Genomic DNA, 27,373 nt, shown 5'->3' with positions numbered 1-27,373 from the left:
GAATAGAAACATCAGGAAATAAAATGAACTAGGAAAAACGGTAGTAATGGAACGTACTCAGTAGTTCAAATCACCCTCATTGACCTTTGGGGACAGAATTTATCTCCAGAGGTTTTCTCAATTAGCAAAGTGTTGGTTGATAATGCCATAACACATAGAGAGTTAATTACATCCCAAAAATTTGTATCTGAAAGGCATATTCATAAAGCATAAATCTATTAAAAATAGTGCTCTTGGTTAAAAAAAAAAAGTCATAAAAGTAAATAATTGGCCATTTGGGCAAAATCATGTGTGGTTCATAAAACGATCAAGGCACAGGCCTCCTGGCTCAAATATTTGCTTTTAAAAAGATACAGATGCATTTGAACAGGATCTCTCTATTTTACAGGTAATGGAAAAGACTTACTACAAGATGTAGACAAATTGATGCTCCCTCTGACATTGCACTTAATTCTTTCCTTTTCAAGCAATGTAACAAGTCTATTTTTAAAAACAAAACATACCTATCAACAGGAGACATTGAAAAAAGAATATTACTACTAGTGGTTATTATTTATGTTACTTCAGGTGATTTTTTTTTTTTTTTAAAAGCTTACCTAGAATGTCTCTAAAGTCAATCTGAAAGTCCTAGCAGTTAACCGGAGAAAAAAAAATGTTTTTAAAGCTACCAAAATGGGTACTATCACAGATGCAGTATACATTTTATCATAGTCGTGTAATGGTGTTAATTAGAAATAGGTAAGCATCTGAACTCAGGCATGCTCCAGCCAGTATTTATTAAGAAATTGTTGAAAAACTTAAAAGTATTGCTTACTACTTTCAGAAACGATTTGAGATAGTTAGAAGACTTATTTTACTGATGTTTCTTATTAATGAGGTTCATTACTGTGAGTGCTCATAATACCTTACAATTCCTTGAGTTTTTACAGCAAAAACTCCCAAACATACATAGTGCAAATATATTATTTTTACTGGTATATTTAAAGTCAGTATTAACATTAAAGTTCTTATGTTCAAAACCACAGCAAGGCAGAAATACTGACTGCTGGTTTGGGCAACCATTTCAATGCTACATCTTGAACGCACACTTCTTTCTAGTAATTTATTTTAAGTATTTAACTAACCATTGTGGAGTTCACTATACTAGAAACTTTCTGCTCATTTAAGACACCTTCATTTGTATTTACATTACAAGGTGATTAAGACAACTGCTTACTACCTTTACAGTGTTTGCTATGTCACGTGCAAGGCTCAATCAAGGCGTAACTTTTTACTTAAGTCTAGGCACCTTCCAGTCTAGAGAGGATACTCTAAATTGCAAAACCCACAGGCTTTTTCCATCACAAATGCATTATCCTTTCATTATTTTACCTATCTTCGCTCAATTCAGTAACTGGGGCCATTCAGCTTGGAGAAGAGAAGGCTCTGGCCAGACCTTATTGTGGCCTTTCAATACTTAAAGGGGGCTTATAAGAAAGATGGGGACAGGCTTTTTAGCAGGGCCTGTTGTGCTAGGACAAGGGGTAATGGTTTTAAACTATAAAGAGGGTAGATTCAGACTAGTTAAAGGAAGACATTTTTGACAATGAGGGTGGTGAGGCACTGGAGCAGGTTGCCCAGAGAGGTGGTACATGCCTCATCCCTGGAAGCATCCAAGGTCAAGTTGGATGGGGCTGTCTCAGAGCCTAATCTAGTTGAAGATGTCCCTGCTCATTGCAGGGGGGATGGACCAGATGACAGATGACCTTTAAAGGGCCCCTCCAACCCAAACCATTCCATGATTCTATACCAAAAAGGCTGTTCACAATAATAATAATAATAATAAAGTTGGTGCTTGAACATGCAAAGGTATTTATTGAGGTGAGTTAACTGAGGATATGTCATCCCAGGAAGTTAAATACATTTACATTAAGCAAAGCTTTTGCTGGTGTTCAATTTCCCCATTTCTTTGTCGCAGGTGTCGTGTGGGGGAGAACTGGTGGTACAGAGGGGAGCACTGTGAAGAATATGTCTCCGAGCCGCTGGTTGTGGGTATTGCAATTGCTTCTGTGGCAGGATTCCTTCTTGTGGCATCTGCTGTCATCTTCTTCTTGGCCAGGACCCTTCGAGACCAGTACACAAAGAGTGACACCGAGGACTCACAGGGGTAAGTGACACCATCTAATATTTTAAAACACATCTTCTACAATAAGGATAATTCTGTTGTAAGTCTTATATCACACAGTTGAGAAGCAACAGGATGTACAGGTGCCTCCAACTGCCAGGCTTCCTTAATCTATTTGCCGCCCTTCCAGGCTGCAGAGAAGCTCACAGTTTGTTTATTGCTCCCCCAGGCAGGGTGACAGCCTCTCATCCATTGAGAACGCAGTTAAATACAACCCCATGTATGAAAGTGATACGACTGGCTACAGCCATTATTACCGGAGATACCCTCAGCTAACGTCCTACAGTTCTACCAGTGCAGAGACATCCACAGACTACAGCAGTGAAGAGATCAGGCACATTTATGAAAACAGTGAGCTTACTAAGGAGGTAAATTACCTTGTTTTCATAGCGGCATGGAAAAGATCACGTGAACAATAAGCTTATTACACACTTGTAACCTGAGAGCTGGGCCAAACCTGTCCCCCATGTCTGTGCTCTAGATACACAAGTTGCAACTACTGGAGAGAAGAGAGAAAAGATTTCTTTCCCTGCTGGCTATTAGGTATAGAGAAAGGAATGGGTGTGTTCTGACCTGTAATGAATGTCACACAATAGAGGAGCTGACTGCTTAAGCAACTTCACGGGAGCTGGAGAGGTTTGCTGCTGTACTGCTCGACACAGCCTTGAGCTTTTAATGCCAACTACCTTCTGTAAGAGTAGTTATGCAGTGAAAAGCTGGCGCATCCAGGCCTTTTTACAGGTTTGGGATTTTTTTTTAAAGTTTAGATCTTTCTGTAACCTGCAGGTTAGATCACATTTTTCTCCTTTCTTCCTGTATACACAATATCCCGGATTTACTCTAGAAGGCTAAAGAGAAGGGATTTACATCCAGGAAGTAACCACAGATCCTTAAGCAACTGTGAGAGGTGCGAATCCAGCCTGTAGCTGGGCTTGTAGGCAAAGTATGTGTATTTAAAAGTAAAGTATTACTGAATTCCAATGAACTGCTTCACTTCAAAAAAAAAAAAAAAAAAAACCCCGCAGTAAAGAAGAATTTTAGTATTGGAGTGCCCAATTTCAAGCTCTACTTCTTGAAATGGCAAAGCATAGGAGCTTAATTTTCAAAAACAGAAAACAGTTATTTCAGTAGTATTCTAATTTCTATTATGTACTTACAATTGTGTTTCTTGTCTTCTAGGAAATTCAGGACAGAATTCGAATTATAGAGCTCTACGCTAAAGACCGTCAGTTTGCAGAATTTGTTAGGCAGCATCAAATGTGAGTGAAATGTCTTGTCTGGATAACTTCTTTGATGTTTTCTCATGTGGCCTTGACTGCATTACTGTATTTTTCATATAAAGGGTCTAGAACTGCTGGGACATTAGAAGTTAAGATTTCAACATTATTTCTGAAGAGGCTCAACCCTTTTAAAGTACTTAAAATAATCAGTGTCAAAAGTAGATAGCCCCAGAAGGTATGTTAAAAACAGTGAAGAGGAATCCCAAAGTTAATGGGTGTCAGAGAAGCACTGACACCAATTTAGGTCCTTGAAAGAACCTTAACTCTTCTAGTGTACTTACTATTGCCTGGTGTTCTATTTAAAATAGGAATTTTAAAAGCATGTTAGTTTATCTTGAGTTCTTAAGACTTGGCAACTAACCAAAAACCAACAGCTCACTTGCACAATCCAGTCTGGTATGGTTAGCACCTACCATAATAGAAAGCTTACACTTCCAAACAATTAACCAAGCTGAGCTGTCTGCTTTGATGAGAGCTAACCATGAAAAAGGCCATCAAGGAATTAATTATTCGCATACATGTTCTTATGAACTGTACTCTCGCTGTAGCAAGCAGCAAATTACAGCTAGCTGTGTTAGTTTGAAAGATACCGTAACACAAGTCCTTGGGATCCTATTAAAAATAGCTACAGTAGCAAAAATCTTGTGCTCCAAGATCATCAACTATACTTTTTTTTAATTGAAAATAACAGCAGTTCACTTTTTTCCATGTCAGTTGTTCATTTTTCATCTTGAAAAGGATCAGCGTCTAAATTTTCCACAGCTGGAAAGTAGTAAGGGCTGCCTTATATAAGCCTCAAATCCAATGTTTGAAAGTGACTAACTTAATCATTGCTTCTCTGTTTTTCATTTCAGGAAGCTGCTTTAAGAAAAAAAGAAATCAGTAGAATGCACGTGGGAGATAAAGACTACCTTGTTGCCATAGCAATGGGCTCAGATGTAACTACAAAGTTACTTATAGTCTTAACATTGCATGGACGGATACAGATGTTTTCTAAATGAATGGCTAGAATGTACAGATGTCTGTTTATCTCAATTACTTCTGGCTTTTCTGTGTAAAGTGACATTTTTAAGAGGTGATCTGAAGTGGCAGAGGTTATGAGAGTTCATTTTTCTTTAACTCTGAAATGGACAGTGTAAGTTTGTATACTGAGGCAAAAAATCTCCTTGGGTAAGAGAAGATATATGCACAACCAAAATAAAAGGCACATTTAAAACCCCCGTCTGGCAGTTATCCCCTTACTGGAGACTACTGTAGCGATTTCACAGGTATAAAGCACTAGTGGAAAGAAATATTTGGTTTGCACAGGAACAATTTGTAGGGGAGAACTATTGTGCTAGAATGACATTAGCATTATTTTAGAGCATTCCCACTATAAACACAAACATAACCTCGCTGGAAAAATTGTTCTTTTGTACAGATGCCCGATGTACATTTTGTCACCTGGCACTAGCAAAACAGGACACAGCACCGAGCATGCTGGCCTCCGAAAGGCTCTCCCCGGCGCCTGTCAGTGACCCCACCGGGAGCCTCAGCAAGGCAGGGCAGTGCTGCTGCAGTACAGCACCCTGGTTTTAAAGCCAGCTTCTCCTGACAGACACACCAGCTGGGGCACAGAAGGGCTTCTATCACACCAATGTTCTGTGAAGCTGAAGTGACTAACATTGACTTTTTTGTATGTAGACAAATGGTTTGATATTTTACAAGTTAATATGTATTATTTATTTGTTGTGTATTTCCCTACCAGCTTATTTTTCATAATAGATTTAACTGTTGAAAGATGAATAGGTTAATGATGAAATACTACAGTGGCATTTGTGCCCATCCTTTTTAAAAAGGTATTTAGTGTTTACTCAATGTTGAATTCAGCCAACTAACATTTGACTTTTCTTTACTGAACTTGGCAATAGCCTGCCAAGAGCTCTGTTTCAAAATCAGGCTGTGCTATTTCAGTGCGTGCATATTTGGGATGGCAGCAATTTCCTATGGGGAAGGGAAGAAAAGAGATTATCCTTGGCTTAGTGGAAGTCAGTGTAGAAGTCTTTAAACAGAAGTCATCAGCCTGAGACATTTTAAAGTAGCTAAATTGAGGTGGGGACCTCCCTTGGTACAGAAATGGAGTTTTATCTTGAAGTTAGGAAGAGAGTTCTGACTACGTGTTGAGGTGTGTCGGAGCTCTGTTCAGTCACCCAGTGTCTCTTGTTTAAGGCATTAACCTGGCTGTCAGGGTTAGGGCACTGATAGTCTCACATTAGCTTCTGCTAGCAAACAAGGCCAAGTCATTTGTTATTTCTACAACGTCTGTAGTTCTTGGCCCACATGTGCCAACAGCCACCTGATACTTTTTAGAGTTAAGTGATAGTAAGAATTACTTACTTGTCCATAGGCAGCTTAGCTAAACAAGTGAAGATTTCAACGCAATTCCTCTTTGTGTTCTGGAGAACCTCACTGGATTGCTTGCGTAGCATCTTCTTGCCTTGAGTGGCAGGGAATGGGTACCAGAGCCACACAGCTGTCAAATGCTTAGATAAACCACTGTAAGCCCAAATAATGCAAGCCAGCAGGAAGTAATATGGTGCTGCTGAACACTGCTGTGACCAGATGTTACGGGCTCTCAGAGCAGCTGGTCCAGAGGGTCTGAGGCACAGCCCACTCCCTCCTGCCCTTGCAGCAGCACGGCTGAGCCATCCTGCTACACCAAGGCCTTGTGATCACGGTAACTACACAGCATAGAGGAGTACTGGGCTCAGGGTTGGCATCACCTTGTGACTTCTTTCTGTGCAGCTGGGCTGCTAGCCCTGGGAGCCAGCTTCAGTGCTGCTCCTGCTAAGTGCAGCTGTGGGTGGTGGCTGGGATCAGGCATGGTTTAAAGGTATTCTTGTATTTGCTGTGCACAAGCTGAGGAGAGTCTTGGTTACACTGGGTATGAAGTATTTCAGTGTATATATGGTGAATCTTTTCTTTTTGTGTGTGTGTATACATATGAACATAATGGTATCTTAATTTCACTACAATAAAAAATTATTTCCAAAATATTTTTTCTATAAAGTTCATGTAGAGACAATGAGTTTGATATGAAGAGAGAAGGGATCTTAGCTGTGATGACTTGTGCATGTAGGATCAGAAAGTTTGTTGTTTTGTTTGTTTTTTTTAAACAGAATTGGTTAAGCTGTTAAACTCCTTTGCTAACAAAAGTGCCAAATGTGATTCATTATCACTTGCAAGGTGATATTCTGAAAATTCATGCTGAGAAGTACATAATTGAGTGCTCTGCTTTCAGTTAAGCTCTTTGCCCATTTTGAAGATGTTTAGGCTCTAATCAAAGAGGCAAAATATGTTGTTACTTACTTAGGTGATCTTGAAGTCTTAAACACAAAAGCAAACACCCCCTCTCCTTCAAACCTCTTCATCTAAACTGTTTGATGATACATGTGACAGCATGCCAAGAAGGACTTAATGAACTTACTTTCTTTGATACTTTCCCAATCCAAAGCAAAGAACTCTAAATATCCTACCAAAAAAACCAAACCAAAAAAAAAAAACCCACAAAAAACAACCCACACCAGCTCTGTGTACTAATCTACCACTACTTGTTATCAGTTAACATGCAGGTTTTCACTTGCTAAAAGTAACAAGTGCAGGTTTGAATGACTTTAAGAACATGGACAAAAGCCGTTATTGTTTACTGAACACTGACAGGCCTATCAGCCCTGGAGGCTTGAAACACTGCAGAAAAGAGGCCCTGCATGACACTGTCAGCTGCCCCCTTAACAGAGTATCTCAAACATACAGCAATCTGTTTCGGACCACACTGCCATGTACTGCAAAAACCACAGGTTAAGTTCTGCCTATAATATTTTTGGGGTCTTTCAAGGCTTTTTTTTTTCCCTTTTACACCTCAAGGCACCAGTCCACAGTGGTAGAATTCCACCATGGCTGGCAATTCCAACAGAGAACAAGCATTCAGAGCTGCAAGACTGACAGCTTTTCAGGAACTGTGCGCTTGCCTTTTTGTGGTAGCTTTTTAGTGAAGGATAGAGCCTTACACAGCAAAAAAAATACTCAGTTATTCCATATCTTTTAGCTATTCTGTTAAGGTCCAGTCTGTGGGCTTCAGGTACCACTGGGTAACAATTTGGTTCCAGACATCAGATTTCTTCAGGTCCTCAGAGACACCTGAAACTGTAATTTTCTCCTATCATCTCCTCCAAAATAAGGAAGCATGGATAAAGTTTAGATTTTTAAGAACTTACAGCTTAATTGCTAAAATGGAAAAAGCATTTAACAATCAAGAATTTCACTCACATGCCTCATCAGACCTGCTGGAATCAGTCCTTGTTGTGAAAGGCTGCAAAAGGAGCACGGGAAGACCCTGAGCACTCTTCCACACGAAGTCCGTGGAGAGCAGGCATGCCAAGGTGCTAGAGCTCCAGAGCAGGGACAGTCATCTCATCGTATTAAAACACAAAGCAAAAATATTCACCAACACCAATTTATCTGTCAGCACTGTCCGACAGACGCAGGCTGACCTTCTACAGCATAGGAAATGTCATGGGGCATTGCTACTATTTAAATATTAGTAGAAAGCAAACAGAAATTTCATGGCACTTTTTACTGGAGTGTACTATAGCACCAGCAGCACTTCTGTCTCACCTGTCCAGTATGGGAACAGATGCTTTATATTCTACATAACATCCCTCCATTTGCTTTCATTTCTCAACTGAAAAAAAAAAAATCCAAAGCTATTTCTGGATCAGAAAAGGCAATTTTTTTCATTTCTCAGTCTAAGCAGGAAATTTTTTTTTTTTTTTTTTTTTGCCACATTCAACATGAGCTGGGTCTCCTACTCCAGATTATTAATGATCCCCAGGAATTTTAGTTGAGTTCCTGTCCTCTTGGACTCTGGGCCATGCTGCCTCTCACCCTTCCTGCTGGGTCATCCACTGCACTTAGCACACTCAGGGCAGGCAGCTCTGCTTGGAGGATGACAGCAGGTGGCAGGACTAAAATGACAGCTTGCCTGAGGCGCTACAGCCATTCGGGAGGAGCCAGCTGAACAGTACCTCAAAACCTGTCCTTTTAGCTTTCTTGTGTTTCCAATTCAACACAAAACCAGATTTTGACTCTTTGCTTCAGGATGAAAAATACCCTCAGTACTGGAATTCTGTGGGACGCATGCTGATTTTTTTTTTTTTTTAATCAGCTCTGCCATCGGCACATCTAAGGACTATGTTTATGGATTAAGTATGTAAGTTGGAGTAAACTACACTTAAAGCCTGACCTTTTATAAGGCTCACCCCACCCCCCCCCCAGCTCTCATTTACACAACCAAAATGACAAAAAAAATACTATCTGTCTTGAATCATTGGAGGTTGAAATGTTATTCAAAAGTCTCATATTAAACACAAATAAGAGTTAGCGTTAACTGGCGTTGTGATTGCATCTCCACAGCTGATTACCAGATGGGGAAACTATGCCTTTCTGGAAAGGCTGACATAGCTTGAACAGAAATGAAAGCAGGAACAATAATGGATATGGCCATACATCAAAACTTCACGCAGTAATGCAGGCATGTGGCTGGATAAAAGAGGACAAGGGAAGAGGCAGACTCTCGGTGGTGAGCATACAAGCAGTCCCAAGAGTGAAAGACCTCTACTCACAGGAGACAGCTACAAGGAAATTCACTCAGCTCTGCCTAAAGGGGATTACACAGTGATTACACCATCTCTCATCCCATAAAGGGAGGGGGATGCAAAGCACTTCTAGCACCAGCGCAGAGCTCGAGTCTCCTAGCATGACGTACAGGTAACTGCTGGATACAGGTCACTGTTCACATTTCCAGTCATCTGCTCAGTAAGGGAGTGGCTGTTGTTCCTGTCCCTCTTTTCAGATGGGAAGATTAGAGGGTTTTGATCCACAAAAAATGCTTTATGCAGCTCTCCAGAAACCAGAGACCACTGCACAGTTTTTTTTTTTCTTCTTCTTTTCAGTATTTCTTATTTAAAGTTTTGGTCTAAAGAAACTGCCACACACAAACCGGAACAACCAACACAAAAAAAAAAAAAAAAAACCCACAAAAACAAAACCCCAACTTCCCACACTTACTCTTCTAAGGTTTGCTTTCTACCTGCTTCCCTTAGGCATGGATGGAAGCCCACAGCTATGGTGAGAAGGCAGTGAGGTTCTACAGAGCCCCTCCACCCCACCAGCATTCTCCCCTTCTCCCCATCACACCAGCATTTATGTGTGCCTGTCTTAAAAACATCAAGCGAAACAATCCACCCCAGATGGAAACATCCTCCCAAGGCTTGCAGTGAACATGGCTGGGAGCCTCACACATGCAGAGACTGACCTTTCAAGAGAACCAAATCTTCTGCATTATGCATACAGCTCCTGATGAGACATGTCATGTGTAATGCAACACTGAATACACCGAGCTAACAAAAAGCAGAATCAGTGGGTAGATGACTTAAGAGTAGAGCTGGTGGTGTTTTAGAGCCATCTCAGCACACCACAGGATTCCACTGACATTTTTCAAAGGGCAAAGCGCACAAGAGCTCTGCGCTTACCTGCCAAGAAAAAAGGAAACGGAAGCTGCTGGTAAGACATTTGAAGCAGAGAAACAGTCCATGGTTTGCAGGCAGCATAAGCCAGTCTCAGAAGGGATGATGTAGCCTGGGAAGAAGGAAGAAAGGCATGTTAGGAGCAGCAAAGCAAATAAACGGGGTTTTTTCCTATATAAGGAAGAGGAGAAACATTCCATAATCGCTATGGTTTGCTATGCATTCAAGTCAATAAGCTGTCCTGGCTAAGTATCCTTAATATTGCATTGTGGAGGGGAGGGCAGAACTCACTGTTTTGCCCAGTCAGGCCCTCTGCAACCTGCAGCTGCCACATCCAGAGATAAGCACAGAGGAAGATTTAACTACAGCATACGGATCGAGCAAAGGAGGTTAATTGGAAAATTTTACTTCTGAAGTATTAGTGAGGGATGTGCGTGACCAAGTATAGCTGAGGTTCTGCAGCTTCAGTGCTCAACACTTACTTGAGAACTGTCTTGCAGCTAGTACCCCCAGCTGTCTATGAACAGGCTTGTAAACCATCAACTGTTCCTCTCCAGATGGAGCATTGCACAGTGTCCCACGTCATGATATAAAAACCTGATTAGCTGTGCTGACCAGTATGTTCCATAAACATATAACAAAACTTCCCAATGTTTAATTATTTGTGTGCAAAAAGCAGATGATTTTGTAACACAAAAAACTTGAACTGGCAGATCACGGGGGAAAAAACCCACAAGAAAACCCAGCAAAAATAGGAGAGCTATTCAGCCCTGTAATATAGAAAACCAAAAAATGTGAATTCTTCAACCCTCATGTGAATCTCTCATGAACATTTTTAAAACCAGCTCTAGTTAACTAAGTCTCCTGCAGTACGATGTCAAAACGGTCATGCACAGTCCCTGTTCTGCTCTGGGAAATGGGAAACCTCAAATCTAGGTCATGGACCACATTTGAAAACCAGAAGTATTTATCCAGTTTTAAATGTCAGACCATGCAGAAACCCACATGCAATTCATTCTGAAAAACAGATCTGGTACAGCAAAATAAAATCACTTACTCTTTGATGGGATTTTCTAAGATCATCAGCTGTCTCACACAGCTGGAGTTAACTTGATCATTTCGGGACTTCTGTTCATCTACACTGTGCTTTCCTCAAAATCCTGCCACTTTGAGCTTTCTTCCCTCCCCTCTAGTTAGTGGAAACAATATCAAAGAACTTCAGCTTGGAAAGGCCTAATTAGGACTTGGTTCAAATTAAAGAAGTGTTCAACCCAGCCCACTAGCAACAGCAATACTAACTGCTCTACATCTGCATCAACTGGATCTCATTTCAGGATGCTTTTGGGGGTGGGAAGAAGGGGCAAAAGAAGGGGAGAAAAATGGACAAAAGACAAAGTTGGGCTACTGTCTGGGTCAGCAACAAGTCAGAAACAAAAGCTTAAGTGAAACTGTAGCCGCAGACACACTGCAATGGAAGCAAGCAGTCCTGTCCACCTATGGTTTTAAAGACTCTTACTAAGGGCAGAACAAAGGACAGAAGTATTTTCACAACAGAAGTGAAAGGAGCAGAATTCCTTGAGCTTTGGAGGAAGCCTGGAGGGACATTTCCACCGCAGGACATGAGGCACTCTAGGAAATACTCATTTCAACTTTGAGTCTGTTTGCTATGTGCACTGAAACATCTGCTCTGGTTTTCCACACACAGAGCATGGTAAAACCAGAGTTAAAAATCTAACCTCTGAAATGAACTATGAGATGAGCTACAGCCAAGGCAAAGAATACCTTCAAACAGGAGGAGGAAGGGCCAAGGGGAAGAGCACTCACATTTCTTACCAGTGCCAAAACTCACAATTTGAAATCTCTCTACCTTTCCACACTTTTTGCGCCAACATAGAAAAAAAAAAAAAGCAAATACTGTTTCAGTTGGTTGTTTTGGTTGGTTGTTTTGTTTTGTTTTTTCCAAAACATAGGCTGTCCTTCCTTAACTTCCCAGATGAACCGTTCTATTTTTATTATCTATAATTACTGCATACTCAGACCCCTATCCCCAAACTCTACACCTGCATTGCCACTATGGCAAAACTTCTCTCACTAGCAGCTTCCACATACCTCTCCAACTCTAAGCTTCCTTTATTCAGAAGCTGAGAACAGAACGTCCTCCTATCAATCCAGTCATGTCTTCATTTTCAATCTGTACTAAAATACTGCAAGAGCTTTTTCCAAAGCAGGTGTAGCGGGTTTTGGTTTAGTTTGTTTTTAAAATCAAAATGCAGCAATCTCACTAAGATACAGGATTGTTTTATTGATAACTATTTAAGATGTCAGATGTATAAAGACCTTCTCATATTCATTCCAATTCAAGGGCACGGCTGGCAGTCTGCACCTCTATACCTGTTGATATGGGGCAGAGATACTATACTTTCTCCACTTTTTATGGTACCAAAAGGTGACCAAATAGCCATGTCTGGAGTCCCATTCTCCATCCCAAGAAGCAAGAAGAGATGGATCAGCCTACTCTAGTTACAAGGTTTTTGGTTGACTCCAACTTACAAAATGTCATTTGCAGCTGCCTTCAAAATACCATATGGACATATGTGGTTCTCCCGAGCATCAGCAAGAAAGCCAAAAGCAATCACAGCCTGCCAAGCAACTGTCAGCTCAGTAAAGCTGCCATATAATATGCAGACCACAAACAGCCAGCATCATACTAAAAGGGAAGACTATTAGCTTAACTTGGATTTAGGCCAGTGGTCTACAGGTAAAGATCCTGTGCAGGGTAGCACAGGCTGAAGTTCAGTGTAGGTTAATTTGCCTTCTTGGGTAAGCTAGTCTACATAGACTATGAGGCCACTCAGTTGAGCCAGTCTGTGCACGGCAAAGCTGGCTCCAGGCCCGTCGCAGCGGAGCACACGGGACAACACAAGCAATGGCTCGAGCAGTGCTGATTCAACTGCCTTGATAAGCAACAGAGCTCTGGAAAACCAGACTGGTGGCAGTGGCTGCTGGAGTGGCTGGCAATTGCTGGCCTGGAAAGGACCATCCCCCAGGGGCAGCCAGCATCCCTCTCTTCATTGCACCTGCACTGACAGCAAGTGTCCTCTCAGCAAGACCCCTATCCATGCCTTCCCACAAGTAGGGAAGCCAAGCCTGCTCCTCCAGTGATTCTAGGGTAAGTCAGTTTGGCTGAGAAGCGGTGTGCTAGCTTTGGTGGGTGCCACTTATTTGTGGGTACTGGCTCCTGGCATACTCGCAGTGCTGTCCTGGTTCTCCAAACAAGGCAGGGTGGAAGGGTGCTGGGTGCTGCCCACTGCCAATGATGGTAACGCTGAAACAGCAGCTGCAAAACTGATGTTTTCCAATGTCTCCTGAGAAGACAGAAGCACAAAAACAAAAGCATTCTCTGGTTTCATGGGTCTGAGGACAACTCTCCTCATCGTTTACTATAGAAACTGGTTCCACGACTGACTGCTCTGCAGAAGACATTAACTACTCATATAGTCTTTGCTTCTTAAAGGAAGACTGAATAAATGCAGTTCTATTCAAAGTGCCAGCATAAGTTTTCACATTTTTCTTGCTTTGAAAGTATTTCTTTAAATCACACTGGAATGCTTAAGCCTATCACTTTTAATAAGCAACTTGTCAACTCAGACATTGACACATTTATGAAAAATCTGCTGCAAGGTGTTTCTGAAGATTAAAAGCTTCTGGTTCTGTTTCTTTGTACATAAATGGTATTTACTGACATGTTTTTATAATATAAAACATTCCTCAGAAGACATAACTGTTCAGCCAAACAGCCTTAATTCAAGCAGCAGTATTTTGTACCTACCCATGCAGTATCTGTACTGAAGCAGAAGCTGTTTCAGTGGTAATACAGTCATGTTAAATATATTTCATTATGATCAAATTAAACATGCTCCCATCCCTTTCTAGAGGCAGTGTGTTGCAATTAGGATGCTTTCTGCAGAAAGCTGGCTGAACATTCCCCTCTGGACACCTACTAGCTTGAAGAACATCCAGCCATTGAATCCCTAAGTATGTCCTATGGCTCTAGAGTTCATCACAGGCTAGTCTCAAGATCTCATTGTCTAGGTAAACTCCTTCAACACTGATGATCTCCTTTGCATCCCCCTCCAAAACTGCCACCCACTCATGCAGTCACCAAGGTCCAATCTTTAATATCCTCTCTGTATTATAAATAAACCCTGCTCCCAGAACCTCAGAACAGTCTCATCCCAGTCTGGTAGATTCTTGCCAGCAGTGAAAAGAAGCACTGGCCATCATTCACAATAAAACATTTTTTGTGGTAATGATTAGATATTATCCACCGGAACATGTATCACTTCCCAAGTTATCACACTTATTTGCAGTTTGCCTGTCTGCTGAGGCTGCCAGTGACAGTCCATATCCACTGGAGCCTGCAATGAGACGACAAACTCATTTCACATAAGCCCCCAACTCACTATCCAAGGGCAATTAATTTTCTAGTTGGCACTGAATCTCAGAAACACTCACAAACCCAAATACTTTAAGTTACACTTCATCTGAACATTGTCCACATAAATAAGCACGGACATTAATGCAAGAGAGATGTCAACACTAAAAGGTGTTGAAAATTATTTTAGGAATAATGAATGCTTCAGGGATTAACAGTACCATATGGTACCTTTCACCTCCAACTTATTGGTACAAATCCAGCTACAGCAGCATGGATAAAAACCTTTACCATCTGCTGACTTATTACTTTATGGAAAATAAACAGGTGTTTGTATCTCACACACACAAAACCCACCATCATACCTGGAAGTCTTGTTGGCTTTCTTAATAGAGGGATCAAAGAGAGCCAGAGTACTCTTCTCTCCCCCACTAAGACTAGACTAGTCTACGTGAGAAGTGAGGACAGCTGAATGCCAAATACTACTACCACCCACTATCAGAAATGAAAATATGATCTACCATATTTCCAGCAACAGTCTTTTTCAAGGAACAGGAGGATTTATGGCTTTCAATCTGAAATCTCATCTGCAGCAGGCGTAACAATATTCTCCCTCCCTACAAGCTTTATCTCGCTTGTATTCTTAGACCATCACTGCTATGAGAGCACTACTATAAAATATTTCACATATCGGCCTTAACAAGGAGGCTTGAAGTAATCAGCATCCATACCTCAAGTGAGTTAATTTGAACATTATCTTTTTTTATTCAAGTACTGTCCAAGTTTGAGTTACCTGGTTCGTAGAGAAATTTGCTCTCCTGTGCTCCAATTTCTCACTATGAATTAGGAGGTATTATTAATTATTATTATTGTACGAAACATGCAAGCAGTTACTATTGGTTTTAAACTTAATAGCAACAGGTACATAAATATCCTGAGTTCCCTCATCTCAATCAATTTATGTGGAAATCACTTTTCGTATAGCAGAATTTACTGGCTGTTTAATACATCTTATCTTTGTTAGTGACATATGGGAGCTTCTCTGAATACCTTGAGACTGGAATAGTCAGAAGATAATTTGTTTGCCTTCTTTAAAGCTCTATTTTTATCCTGGAGCAAGTGGAGGTTTTTTGGCTAAGGCTGAATGTAGCCACTCTCACAACATGTAATGACCAGAAGCACAAATCACATCAGAGAAATCTCTTAAGTTTCCTTGGCAAATCTGCACCTGCTGTTTTGTAGCCTCTTAATAAAAAACCCCCAGTAAGTATTCTTATTTCATTACCCCACGTACACTTTGAACACTACAGACCAAAGGCATGGTAATGCAGACCAGAGACTTTCTACTATTCCTCCTTTGACTGTTTTATCAGTATGATTAATGCAAATCAAGTAAGACAAAGCTAAAAATAACTGAGAGATTTATTAAACCAAAGATCTGCCAGAAACATCATCCTATAAATCACATTTTGCCTTTTCATACACCACTCACACTAGCTCCCTGGTCTGACCACCTGTGTCTGGACACACAGGCTCCCCAGGGAAAATTTTCATGGATCTCCTAGCCTTTTCCAGGTATCTTTGAGCTTTTATCCTTACTCTGCCAAATACACACATAATAAAATAAAGCATCAGTGACTACTAAGTTGCTAAATATTCAGGGCCAAAAGTGGCCCTGTACAACAGAGAACAGCTTGCATTATTTCAAGATGACCAAGCTCCAGGCCCTAGTTTAAACAGAGTGTGCACCTAGGTCTCTGGAACAAGTTCTCCGTTCATTTCCAGTTCTTGTATGCTGTTGATTATACAGCTGCTGAACCACAGTGGAAGTCCTGGGTTAATTAATGTGCAAGGTTTCAAGGGGTGCTCTCCCTGAAACTAAGTGCAATGCATAAACAGTTACTCAAGAATTTCAAAAGGACCAACAAGCACATGGGCCCAGATGCTGTCATGTCAGCCACTGCCTGCTGGAAAGGCTTAACCCATTTTAGGATTTGCTTGGCACTTATCCATTTAAGATGTTAATCCACAGCCTTTGTCCTTCAGATTCTTCTGTGTATTTGTGGCACAGACAGAAGGCAAGACTGCTTAATTTGAGTCTTGTTTTCAGACACCTTCCTTGATGGTCCTGACAAGTTTCCTGTTTCTCATTAAAATCACAGAATGGTTTGGGTTGGAGGGGACCTCAAACATCACCTAGTTCCAACCCCCCTGCTGCGGGCAGGGACACCCTCCACTAGACCACATTGCCCAAAGCCCCATCCAACCTGGTCTTAAACACTTCCAGGGATGGGGCCTCCACAACCTCTCTGGGCAACCTGTTCCAGTACCTCACCACCCTCACAGTAAAGAATTTCTTCCTAATATCTAATCTAAATCTCTTTCAGCTTAAACCCATTACCCCTTGTCCTGTCACTACACTCCCTGATAAACAGTCCCTCTCCACCTTTCTTGTAGGTCCCCTTTAGGTACTGGAATGCTGCTATAAGGTCTCCCTGGAGCCTTCTCTTCTCCAGGCTGAACAACCCCAACTCTCTCAGCCTGTCCTCACAGGAGAGGTGCTCCAGCCCTCTGATCAGCTTCGTGGCCCTCCTCTGGACTCGCTCCAGCAGCTCCATGTCCCTCCTGTACTGGGGCCCCCAGAGCTGGATGCAGTACTCCAGGTGGGGTCTCACAGGAGCAGAGTAGAGGGGCAGGATCACCTCCCTCAGCCTGCTGGTCACACTTCTTTTGATGCAGCCCAGGACACAGTTGGCTTTCTGGGCTGCAAGCGCACACTGCCAGCTCATGTTGAGCTTTTCATCAATCAGTACCCCCAAGTCTTTCTTCTCCTCATGGCTGCTCTCAATCCATTCTCCACCCAGCGTGTAGTTGTGCTTGGGATTGTGCCAACCCACGTGCAGGACCTTGCACTTGGCCTTGTTGAACTTCATGTGGTTGACGCAGGCCCACCTCTCAAGGTCCCTCTGGCTGGCAACCCTTCCCCTCCAGCGCGTCAACTGCACCACACAGCTTGGTGTTGTTGGCAAACTTGCTGAGGGTGCACTCAATCCCACTGTCCATGTCATCAAAGATGTTAAACAGCATCAGTCACAATACCGACCCTTGAGAAACACCACTTTGTGGAGGATAAATAAAGATTTATGAAAGATCCTGTCAGCTACTAGACATGAATTACCTCTCCTCCATGTTACATCTATAAAATTCTCTGTGTTTATATTGTTCACCCATCTAGGCACTTTACCTTGTGTCTCATTAACCACAACATCAGTGTCTAGCAAGCCGTTAAGTGGCATCACCAATAATTGTTGTCTTAAAAACTGCATGGTGAACTACCAGCAAGAGAGCTCATCAGAAAGAATAAAGGAGAAAACCTGGCCAAAATTCTCTTTAATTTTCATTTATTCTTTAAGGACAATCAGGAGAGCAGATGGTTTATAATTTCTGCACAGCTTCTGAGTAAAGACAGCTGATCCATTTATTTAAGAGCCTTATCTCCTGTCGGCCCTGTGTTTGGGAAATGGCATATTGCAAGGTTTCTCCTTATTACAAGAATGCTTTCCCGACAGGCCTGGAAAAATTTAAGCTTTCCTGTCAGTCAGCTGAGCCCCTTTATCCCATTTGGTGACAAACCTTGGATAAAAATAGACTGCCATCTGACTACGCAACTGAGACTGAAAGGCACATGCTGGAATGCAACTGATCTGCATATTAGTTAATCAGCTGATGCCTTTTCAGCAACACTGTATGGCTCCTAGGAAAGCATGAGAGACTTCTTTCAACAGTACACTTAATTAAATTCAAAGCAAGCATTTGGCTTTGGGGTTTTTTTGTTTGGTTGAGGTTTTTTTGAGTGGCTATACTACAGCTTCCCTATTTTAAAGATGGCTTGTTAACTTGAGCCCTCTTCCATGTGCTCTGTGTGGAAAGTCTCATGCTATTTTCTTTTCACTTTTTGTGCTTCTCTTCCCCTGTTCACTTTTTGGGACAGAAGGGAAAGATAACAGACTCAAAAGCAAACGTAGCTCAGAAGGCCTAAGAGACTTCTACATAAAGACTAATGAAATGCATACCAATCCACCAGTTTGGCATAAGGGAATGACTGTTGTTGGTTATTAGGAAGGTAATAGAACAAATATGGATCGGCCTTTGTGATAGTGATGTATTTCATGGTACCCTAACAGTATTAAGACTATTTTGGTTTTATTGACAGAAACTTCTTCTCATGAAGGTTATGCTTCCCTATCTGAACCCCACATTTTGGACCACAGAGAAACACTCACCTGCCCTCCAACATTGCTTCTACTCCTTTGCTGTCAAATGTATTTAAGCAGATAACCTACAGCACACAGCTATCTCTGCTGAAATTTCTGGGCTGGTACTTAACTAAGAAACTGCAACATTCTTTTGTTCATGCTTCTCCAAGTAATTTACTTTTATACCTCTGTAAGTAAAAGTCTTATATTTTTGAGTGTTATTATTGTGCCCTAGAAGTGCATTAGAAGGAGCACCTGCCCTTCAAAGAACCAGCACGGTATTTTAGTTAAGAAATAGCACAAGTCTGGATGCATCAGGGAAGTAGTCAATAACTACTGCCTTCAGGACAGACCAGACTAGAGTATTACCTCTAGACTGCTACTGCTAAATTACTATGGAAGATGCCACTTTAATGATAACTTTCAAGAAAAATTTAAACAAATACTGTATTAGATATGAGAGGAAAAGCCCGTTTCCCAGAGACATGTGGAGATGCAGTATTAATTTCATTCATTTATGTCACATGACGATTCTGAAGGGAATAGTGGAAAAAAGAAAGTTCATAATTTTTACTGTCACCCATCCTGTAATTACTAGATCATCTTGAAGACATGTCACAGTCCTCAACAGGACTAGGTGAGCAATTAACCCAACACATCACCAGAAGACTACTATGTGTTTATAGTATCTCAGAGCAACATGAATTACAGAGGAAAACATATCTTCTTCAGTCCTCTACTGAAGTCTTTGAGGAGAGAAAGAAATCTCCAAGATGTAACTACAATTAGTTTAGGGAAAGCTGCCACTTTCTACTCAAACTCCACAACAGAAAGATTCTGACCGATCCTTTGAATGCTGCTAGAACGCAAACAAAGCTGTTTACCATTTTGCAAGAGAAGAGCTAAATTACTTTGCACAACCCATTTGCCACCATGCAGGAAGTTTTGTTTGCTTGTCTGCTTTTTAAAAACTAACAATAACATTCTTTTACAAAGTGGTAGTAACCAGTTTGATACAAACATTAAACTTAAATTCTCCCTATTCTGCCTACTCCCCATGTCATTTTATTGGATGATGAATGTTTCAGATCTTGCAGAGGACATGTCGTTAGATCCCAGAGCACACAGGCAAAGTTCAAACTTACATCCTTTTAAATATGGTGAGTAGTTCTCAGTCCACATATGCATTTTTTAATTGGGATATTAAAAAAATAGTCTTAATTTTCTTCCAAGAATCACATTTTGCTACCTAGAAGAGGATAGTCTGTAAAGAGTGAACGTATATATTAAAAAAGGAAAAGATGCTCAGATCACAGCAAATATGGGAGCTTCCTATGTCTCCAAATGATACTCTAATCTGCTAGAAGGAAGGTCATTTTAGGATTATTGTAGTATATACTTTCCATTAGCTGGGAGCCTCCTGCTCACCCATATGCTGCTTCTCCTTTTAAGTGCAGCAAGGACTATTCATCCTAGTCATGAGGCTGCATGCAAACTAAATTACTATATTTGTGCTGACAAGGATCAAATGAATATGTAGGGTCAAAAAAATCTGTAGCAGTTGAGCTAATTATAGCGGGGGGGAGGGGAGATGAAAGCTGGTATGCTGCACTTTAACAAGTGATGTGAGTAAACCTGCAGAAGCATAAATTGCAACGCAAATGCAGGAGTGAGAACATGAATCATAACTGTCTCCTAGGCCAAGAAGATAGGATATGTGAGCTGTTGACTGTAACATGCTCTCAGCTTTCAGCAATATGAGTAAAACCAGCATGTCCTATTGCTGTTTTTTTCTTTTAGCACCTTTTTTTGCAGGGGTGTGCTTTCCAGCACCTATTTTTTGTGCCTGTATGGCACAATAAAGCCCGATGCAGAAACACCTGGGCTAGCCCTTCTGGACAAGGCAGGGTTGTACCATGGCCAGATTGCAGCTCCCACCCAAAAGCAGAGACAGCATAGAGCTGCACATCAGCAAGCTGAATCACCTGGGACTTTGTAACAGCGTGCTGATACAGTGACAGTGCATCCAGCTCCAAAATGGGTAGTCTCTGCCTGAGCAGGTACACTGTGCCCTCATGGCATGATACACTCTTGCTTACTGGAGTGCCAGGCAAATTAAGTGCTTCAGCACTCAAAACCTCTGGCCCAACTGGCCAAGTTATCTGTCGTAATCACAGGTAAAAGCCTGCAGCAACAAAGCACTGGAAAGAACAGAAGCCTCATGCTTTAGGTCTTAATTCAATCCCAGGATTAGGGATTAAAAGCACAGGCTTTTGGGGCAGAAGCAAACACTCTGTTGTGGTGAGTTAAAACTTCACATGAAGAACAGAAAAACCAATATTGGTCCTTACCAACTGAAGATGCTAGAGTACTGGGAAATTTCTTCAGATGGTATACAGTTGTACACAGGGACTAAGACTGCAGAAATACCTATGTCATGGAGTAACATGGTAAGATAGGGAGGAAGTCCCACTCCTGCCACCTCTCTTACAGACTCTCATCTCTTTTTGCTCCCTTCAACTAACTCCCCTCCCTACAGTGTAGGGATGCTGTTGTAAATCTCAAAACCACCACTGTTCTCACTACCTTCTCTTTGCCTCCAAGACTGCTAAGTAGGTTAAAAGTAGTTATAAGTTCTGCTTCAAGTTCTTTTCCAGGCTTTACTGACCTAGCTTCTGTCTTCTGCAGACTCAAAACTCTAACATCTTCCACGATAAGATGAAAAGCCTTTCCTTCATACTTATTGACCTTAATCTCACCATACCCATAAAAAAAAAGAAAAAAGAAAAAAAAAAAAAAAAAGAGTTCAGCACACACTTCAGCAAGTAGTATCTTGTTCTCCCTACAACTTTAAGTGCACTAAGCCCAACCAGATGTGTTTTTTTGACAGCCCATAAAACATGTTACCACAACCATATTGTCCACATAAAAGAAAGTGTCTGACTTTGCCATCTCCTGGTTTTGTTCCTTAAAATTAGCTGAAGTACCCATCACATTCTCACTTTGTCTGCATTCATGACAATATTCTCTCTGTGTTGGTACAGACACTGCGTGGATAAATTTTCATTTCTTCTGGTAAAAAATAAAACCCAAACCCAATAAATAGAACTTCAGGGAATCCCTGGTTTGAGTTTATTGAGGGTTTTCAGTGAGTTAAACTTGCTCACCCTAACTGCAAGGTAATTAAGTTCAATATGTTTGACAACTTGCAAGCACAGAACCAAGAAACACTCTTCACATTGCTGTATGAAAGTCAGTTGTGCATCACATGCATTTCAAAAGAGAGATTTAGCCAACACGTAAACAGCAGAGGAGCACAAACCACTGTAACTTTCATGTAAGTCAAAAGAAGGACAGAGCTGCTTTACCACAGTATTGTCAGGCAGATGTAGTGCCAGTGCAACATGCTTAGCAGTTTTGACCTACAAAGTCCTAAATAACTGTGACTACTCAGGAGACTCCCTTACCCAACCGGGACACTCCTGTGAGTAACATCACTAGAAAATCTTGGGCAGAAAACTCCTGCATTACTCTTTCTAGCCTGACATCAAGCTTAAACCAAGGTCTTTTAAACTTCGTTTTCCTCTCCTAATTTAAGATTAAAAATACAAAAGGCTGGAGTGACAAGTACTTGATGATTCTGGTATTAAAATACATGTATTGTTCCCCTGTTATTGCACCACTGGCACTGATTTGCTTCTGGCACAATTTCTGTTGCAATTACTGGTTGCCTTCTCATCATGTTCTATATGGAGCAAAGTGTCACACGTGCTATTAGGTAAAAACTTGTTTGTTAGAACAAATGTCCACCTGGCAGCCATGCAAAAACCACATCTACCTTCTAGTTTATTTGGACCTCTCTATTAATTTGTACAATGTGGTTACACCAGTCACATCCAACACTAGAACCTTCTCTAAATTACCTCCGCTACATTTGTGATTGCACTCTTTACAGTTCTGCTGTAAGAGGGAACAAACACCTTTGATTTGAACTAGGAATAGAATCATAGACTATGTCAAGCTGGAAGGGACCCACGAAGATCATGAAGTCCAACTCCCTCCTCCTCACGGGACTACCTAAAACTAAACCACATGACTTTGTCATCCAGACACTCCTTGAACTCTGACAGGCTTTGTGCCATGACCACTTCCCTGGGGAGCCTGTTCCAGTGACCAACCACCCTCTCAGTGAGGAACCTTTTCCTACTGTCCAATCCAGACTGTGTGCTGGACTTAAATACATACTTCATTAAAGCTGCTTCAATTATCTTTGATACAGAAACATTATGAACACAAAGCTCGGGCAACAGCATGGTGTCCTCAGAAGAACACAGACACTGGTGTGCCTGGAAACGGCAAAGTCCGAGCCAAAGCTGCAGTCTCCTGGTAGTCTCGGCCTGCCGGCTGCAACGCTGCCCGGCAAGAACAGTCCCCGCCGAGAACAGCTGGTAGGAGCCAAGCACATGCCACCTCCCACAGCCAAGCGATGGAGGACGTTGTCGACGGGGAAACCCCACCCTTGGGGGTCGAGACCCGGCTGGACCGAGCCCTCAGCAGCCGGGCCTGCCCTAGGGCCGAGCCCGCCGGAAGCGGCCTGTGGTGCCGCGCTCCTGCCGCCAGAGGGCGGCAGAGGCTCAGGCCCGGCGCGGCGGGCTGAGCGGGGGGCTCCCGGCCCGGGTGCTACGACCCGGCCGCTCAGCAGCCCTGGTCCTCCAACGCAGGGCCGGGAAGGTACGCAATACTAGCTAGGGAGCTCCGTGTTCTCGGCCGCAGGGCTGAACAATCATTTCCAATGAAAAGTACTGTATCTACTGCATTATAGAAGTAAGATAATACTAGCAATACTTACACATTAACTACAAATATGTAGTTAATTAATAAATCTTTGCACATAATTATATACAACTAGTATATATTTAATAATTTCCTATGAAATCATGCTCTCATAGGAGACAAAGCATCAATCCATTGAACTCCCTATCCCACCTGTTTATTAGCAATATCATCTGCTCCAGAGCAACGTTTTCCTCTAGGAAACTTTTGGCACCAAGTGTTTTATGGCACTGAACTCTAGAGGCTATCTGAACTTGGTAAAAAGTAAATCGACATGAAGTCTGCTACTTGTATTTGACTATAAGTCTTTGCGACAAAGACATGCAAACTCATTACCTATCTTCTTCCACTGATTGCATACACTCCTGTATGTTGCCAAACTCTGGAAAGGTTGTACTCCTGTTTATTTGCAATGTTTTCACTCTTCCAAGCCTCATGACGTTTCTATTTAATCACCTTTGTTTCTCTGTGTCTGGAATAGAGTTCTATTTAATTTGTTCTACCTGTGCAAAAGGCATATAAAGCTCTGCTGCTCACTGCACACAGATGAGTTCATGGGCTACATATACTCTTTTATAACATGGAAAACATTTAATTAAAAAAAACTGAGTTGCTTGTGAAACTTTGTTTTGTGAAGTGACTCAATATGTTCACCTGTGACAGCAGAATTGAAAGAAGTAAAGTAAATACACACAATGTCACTTCAAATGACATTTCACAAGGGACTATCCTCTGTACATAGTACTGTGTAAAGATAACGCTCATTAGTAGCTGTAGGACAGCTGAAAAAAGAATAATAAGTTCATTTCCCTTGCAAGGTAGGAAACGTTCTTTGCAGACCCCACAATTTTCAGTTCCTCATGCCCGAACTGTGGTATTGGACAAATGGCAGCAAAATCTCAGCCCTCTCTTCACTGCTCCTTCAAAAGGAGAGGACAACTGATCCCTCCAGCGAATACCATACATTCCTAAACTCTTTCAGTTAAACTAGAACTTAAGTTTATAAAACATCCCATGCTCAGGCCTAAATAACCTTAAATAACCTTGATAGTCTCATAACACAAGTAAAGGTTTAACGTGAAATTGAATTCATCTTGATGTCACTCAGTTTTCTAGATCTTTTCTACATTCCCTTTCAGTCGTATCTTTTGAAGAAGTCATCCAAGCTGTCATAGAGAGGGAAGAGAAGCAGTGACACCAAATAAATGAAAGTTATATCTTAGTCAGGTCAGTTAACCTGATCCGGCTTAAGCTTCATACTTAAAAACTGACTGAAAAATAGTATCTTAAGAACTTTTCTTGCAGCAGGTGAAGATGAAGTAATAACTAAAATACACTGGAAAAAACAAAGGATGACTCAAAACCACACACTTCAGAAAAACATCAGGCACTTCTGATCCCACCAAAAAGAGGCTTTTGTCACTTGAAGAAACAGCTACATTAGGACACAACTCGACACGATGCAATGGAGCTAGATTTTCTAGTAGTTCTTTGCACCACCTCTCTTTTGGAAACCTGGTCACTTACAGGGTGTATCTTCCATACTTAAAAATTCATTCTATATGTCAAACCTTGGATAAGAACCCTAATCACATCAGTTCAAATCAGCAACAGTGTCACTTAATCAGGAAAGAATTTATAATAGGGAGGGGAGGATGCTCTAAGATTAACATCTGTTGAAACTAAATGAGGCAGAGCAGAAATTTGCCTTGTGTACTAACCTTGTCCCAACACTAGAAAAAGGAGTTATTTAAGTTCAGACCTTAGATTTTATGCACAGCACATCATGCGTTTGCAGGTCTGTGATGTAAGCCAGCGTCACCCTAATGTGCCTGTATGGACTGAGATACTATCATCTGCTTCTCAGAAGAGCGTGCTAGCTGAGGTCCATGTCTGCATTGCATGGCTTCTGCTCAGAGCTGGCCAGCATCCACCTGGCGCAAGGCACAGGCAGAGCAAGCTTGGGTCTGCCTGCTAAATACCATGCAAATGACCCCTTACTTTACAGTTTTGGTATGAAAGGGACTATACTGTCCAAGAACGCACAATGAACAGAGTGTAATTGCACAGTAAAAATAAAAAGAATATAGGTAGAGTTTTCAAGATAGCCAATATATATCAGCTGAAATGCATTCATAATGGTGGACTGAAGGGAATATGGATTAGAGTATATTTTATCCTACTATTACGTTGCACAACATTAGGACTGACTCCTGCTGAATTTTTATAAAATTGCTATTAGAATGAGACCTAACCTCTATATAAATTGCAACTAATTGTCTGTGGCACCTGTGGTTAACCAGAATTTAGAGGCTTAGATACTTAAACTGTGAGCGATGATGTTTGAGAGCTAACTAAAGCCATACACTTGCCTAGCATGCTGGCAAGTTGCTAGAATTTGACCATCATTCTGTACTCTATGGAAAATATCAACTCCATTAGCATGCATACAGCTCAGATTCAGAGGTAAACACATTTCCATTTCATTAGCTGTTCATCAGCTAAGAGTAAGGAGAAAGATAAATTGCTGTGGATTGTGTTTAACATTTTATTTCATTAATCTGTATTACTAACCTCTCATACTGTCCACAGGTATGCAGAGTTTTAACTCCAATGGTAACTGTGTTGAAAACCGCGCAGAGTCAGCTTGCACTTTACAACAATTAGTAATAGTATCTCACTTTGATCATACAAGCAGTTTAGTTTTGGGGTCTTCATCTTCTCAGTTTTACACAGGAAGCCTGTTTCAGGTCTTAAGAACGTTGAGAAACATCATTTCTCCTCCTCTTACCCCCTCCTTCCCCCAACCCCCCCAAACTAGCCCAACCAAAAAAACCCCACAAACAAAGCAAAAGCTGCTTTCCAGGATAGTAGGCTGATGGTATTTTCCAGATCTTACAAGACCAGGATTTTTTTTCAGACTGGTCAGGGATAGAGCAGAAAACCAAGTGAGCAATAAGGAGTTGACAACAAAGCTGCAGTTTGTGGTGTTTTTCTGTAGTGGATGAGGAACTTATATGAGAGATATGCTTCCCTCCCTCCATGACAAAACAGTTACCAACACATCTTTTCTCAGACACAAATATTCTCACAGAGAAATGCTCTAACTGACATCCTGAATTACCAGAGATTACTTCACACGTTTGGCCAACGAGGACAGCTTGCTTAGTTGCCACTCCTCCCTCCAACAAAGTTATTCCCTTGCCCAGTTCAGGCTACAGTCTTGAGAGTCCTATTGCTTATTCTTACCTCACTCTGAGGAGTCTGTGCTGGCTCTTTAGAAATACACCAGGTGCCAGTCAAGGTTGCCATCCTTACTGACTGATAATACTACTAAAGTTACTGCAGGGACTGCTCCCCTTTCCTAACTGAAGCTGCCAATTGTCACAGGCCAAGTGCCTCATTACAACATTGCTCATTACTCTTCCTCTGCAAAGATACGTCTGTAGGACATACATCATTGCTGTGTAACTATACCAGTGCTGGGGTGAGAGAGGTCTATCCCACTTGAAATTATAATGCAAAGGAGGAACAAACTTGTGGATGTTGACAAGGGCCAAGTCAGATAGAAAAACATTTAATACCAAGAACTAGCCAGCCATCTTTTCTGCAAAAAGAAATAACCCACTATGAAGAATAAACCCCCTCAATGAATCATTCACTTTCATATAAACTGCTATGGTTAGGTGGCCAGAGGGCTATTTTACACTCCCAAATGTAATACAAGCTGTCTCAGAGTTTGAGATTGTTGCCTGTATCAAAGATTTGGAAGACTGAGGAATTGGGCTCTTTGAATAACACAGTATTTCTCTTCATCTCATGTCTAGCTGTTTTATCTTGGC

The 27,373-nt window shown here is 41.5% G+C and overlaps 1 protein-coding gene and 1 long non-coding RNA gene across 2 annotated transcripts in view; one reads left to right on the top strand and one right to left on the bottom strand.

Annotated features, from left to right (window-relative positions):
- IMPG2 (interphotoreceptor matrix proteoglycan 2) overlaps window positions 1-6,447 on the top strand; it is a 61,926-nt gene extending 55,479 nt beyond the window's left edge. Inside the window, exons 17-20 of the mRNA XM_054815613.1 lie at window positions 1,958-2,146; window positions 2,334-2,532; window positions 3,344-3,423; window positions 4,299-6,447. Of these exons, the coding sequence (XP_054671588.1) occupies window positions 1,958-2,146; window positions 2,334-2,532; window positions 3,344-3,423; window positions 4,299-4,311 (481 nt within the window). The 3' untranslated portion in view covers window positions 4,312-6,447. The remainder of the gene's footprint in view (window positions 1-1,957; window positions 2,147-2,333; window positions 2,533-3,343; window positions 3,424-4,298) is intronic.
- On the bottom strand, window positions 1,836-7,884 carry LOC129202636 (uncharacterized). Its single transcript, XR_008575776.1, has 2 exons — window positions 7,750-7,884; window positions 1,836-2,102 (listed from the first exon to the last, which is right to left on the bottom strand). It is a non-coding gene; the product is annotated as an uncharacterized LOC129202636 (long non-coding RNA).
- Between the last annotated feature and the right edge of the window lie 19,489 nt (window positions 7,885-27,373).

The sequence above is a fragment of the Grus americana genome, chromosome 1, assembly GCF_028858705.1.
Source record: "Grus americana isolate bGruAme1 chromosome 1, bGruAme1.mat, whole genome shotgun sequence".
NCBI classification, from domain to species: Eukaryota; Metazoa; Chordata; class Aves; order Gruiformes; family Gruidae; genus Grus; species Grus americana.
This window is presented reverse-complemented; position numbering and strand designations above follow the sequence as displayed.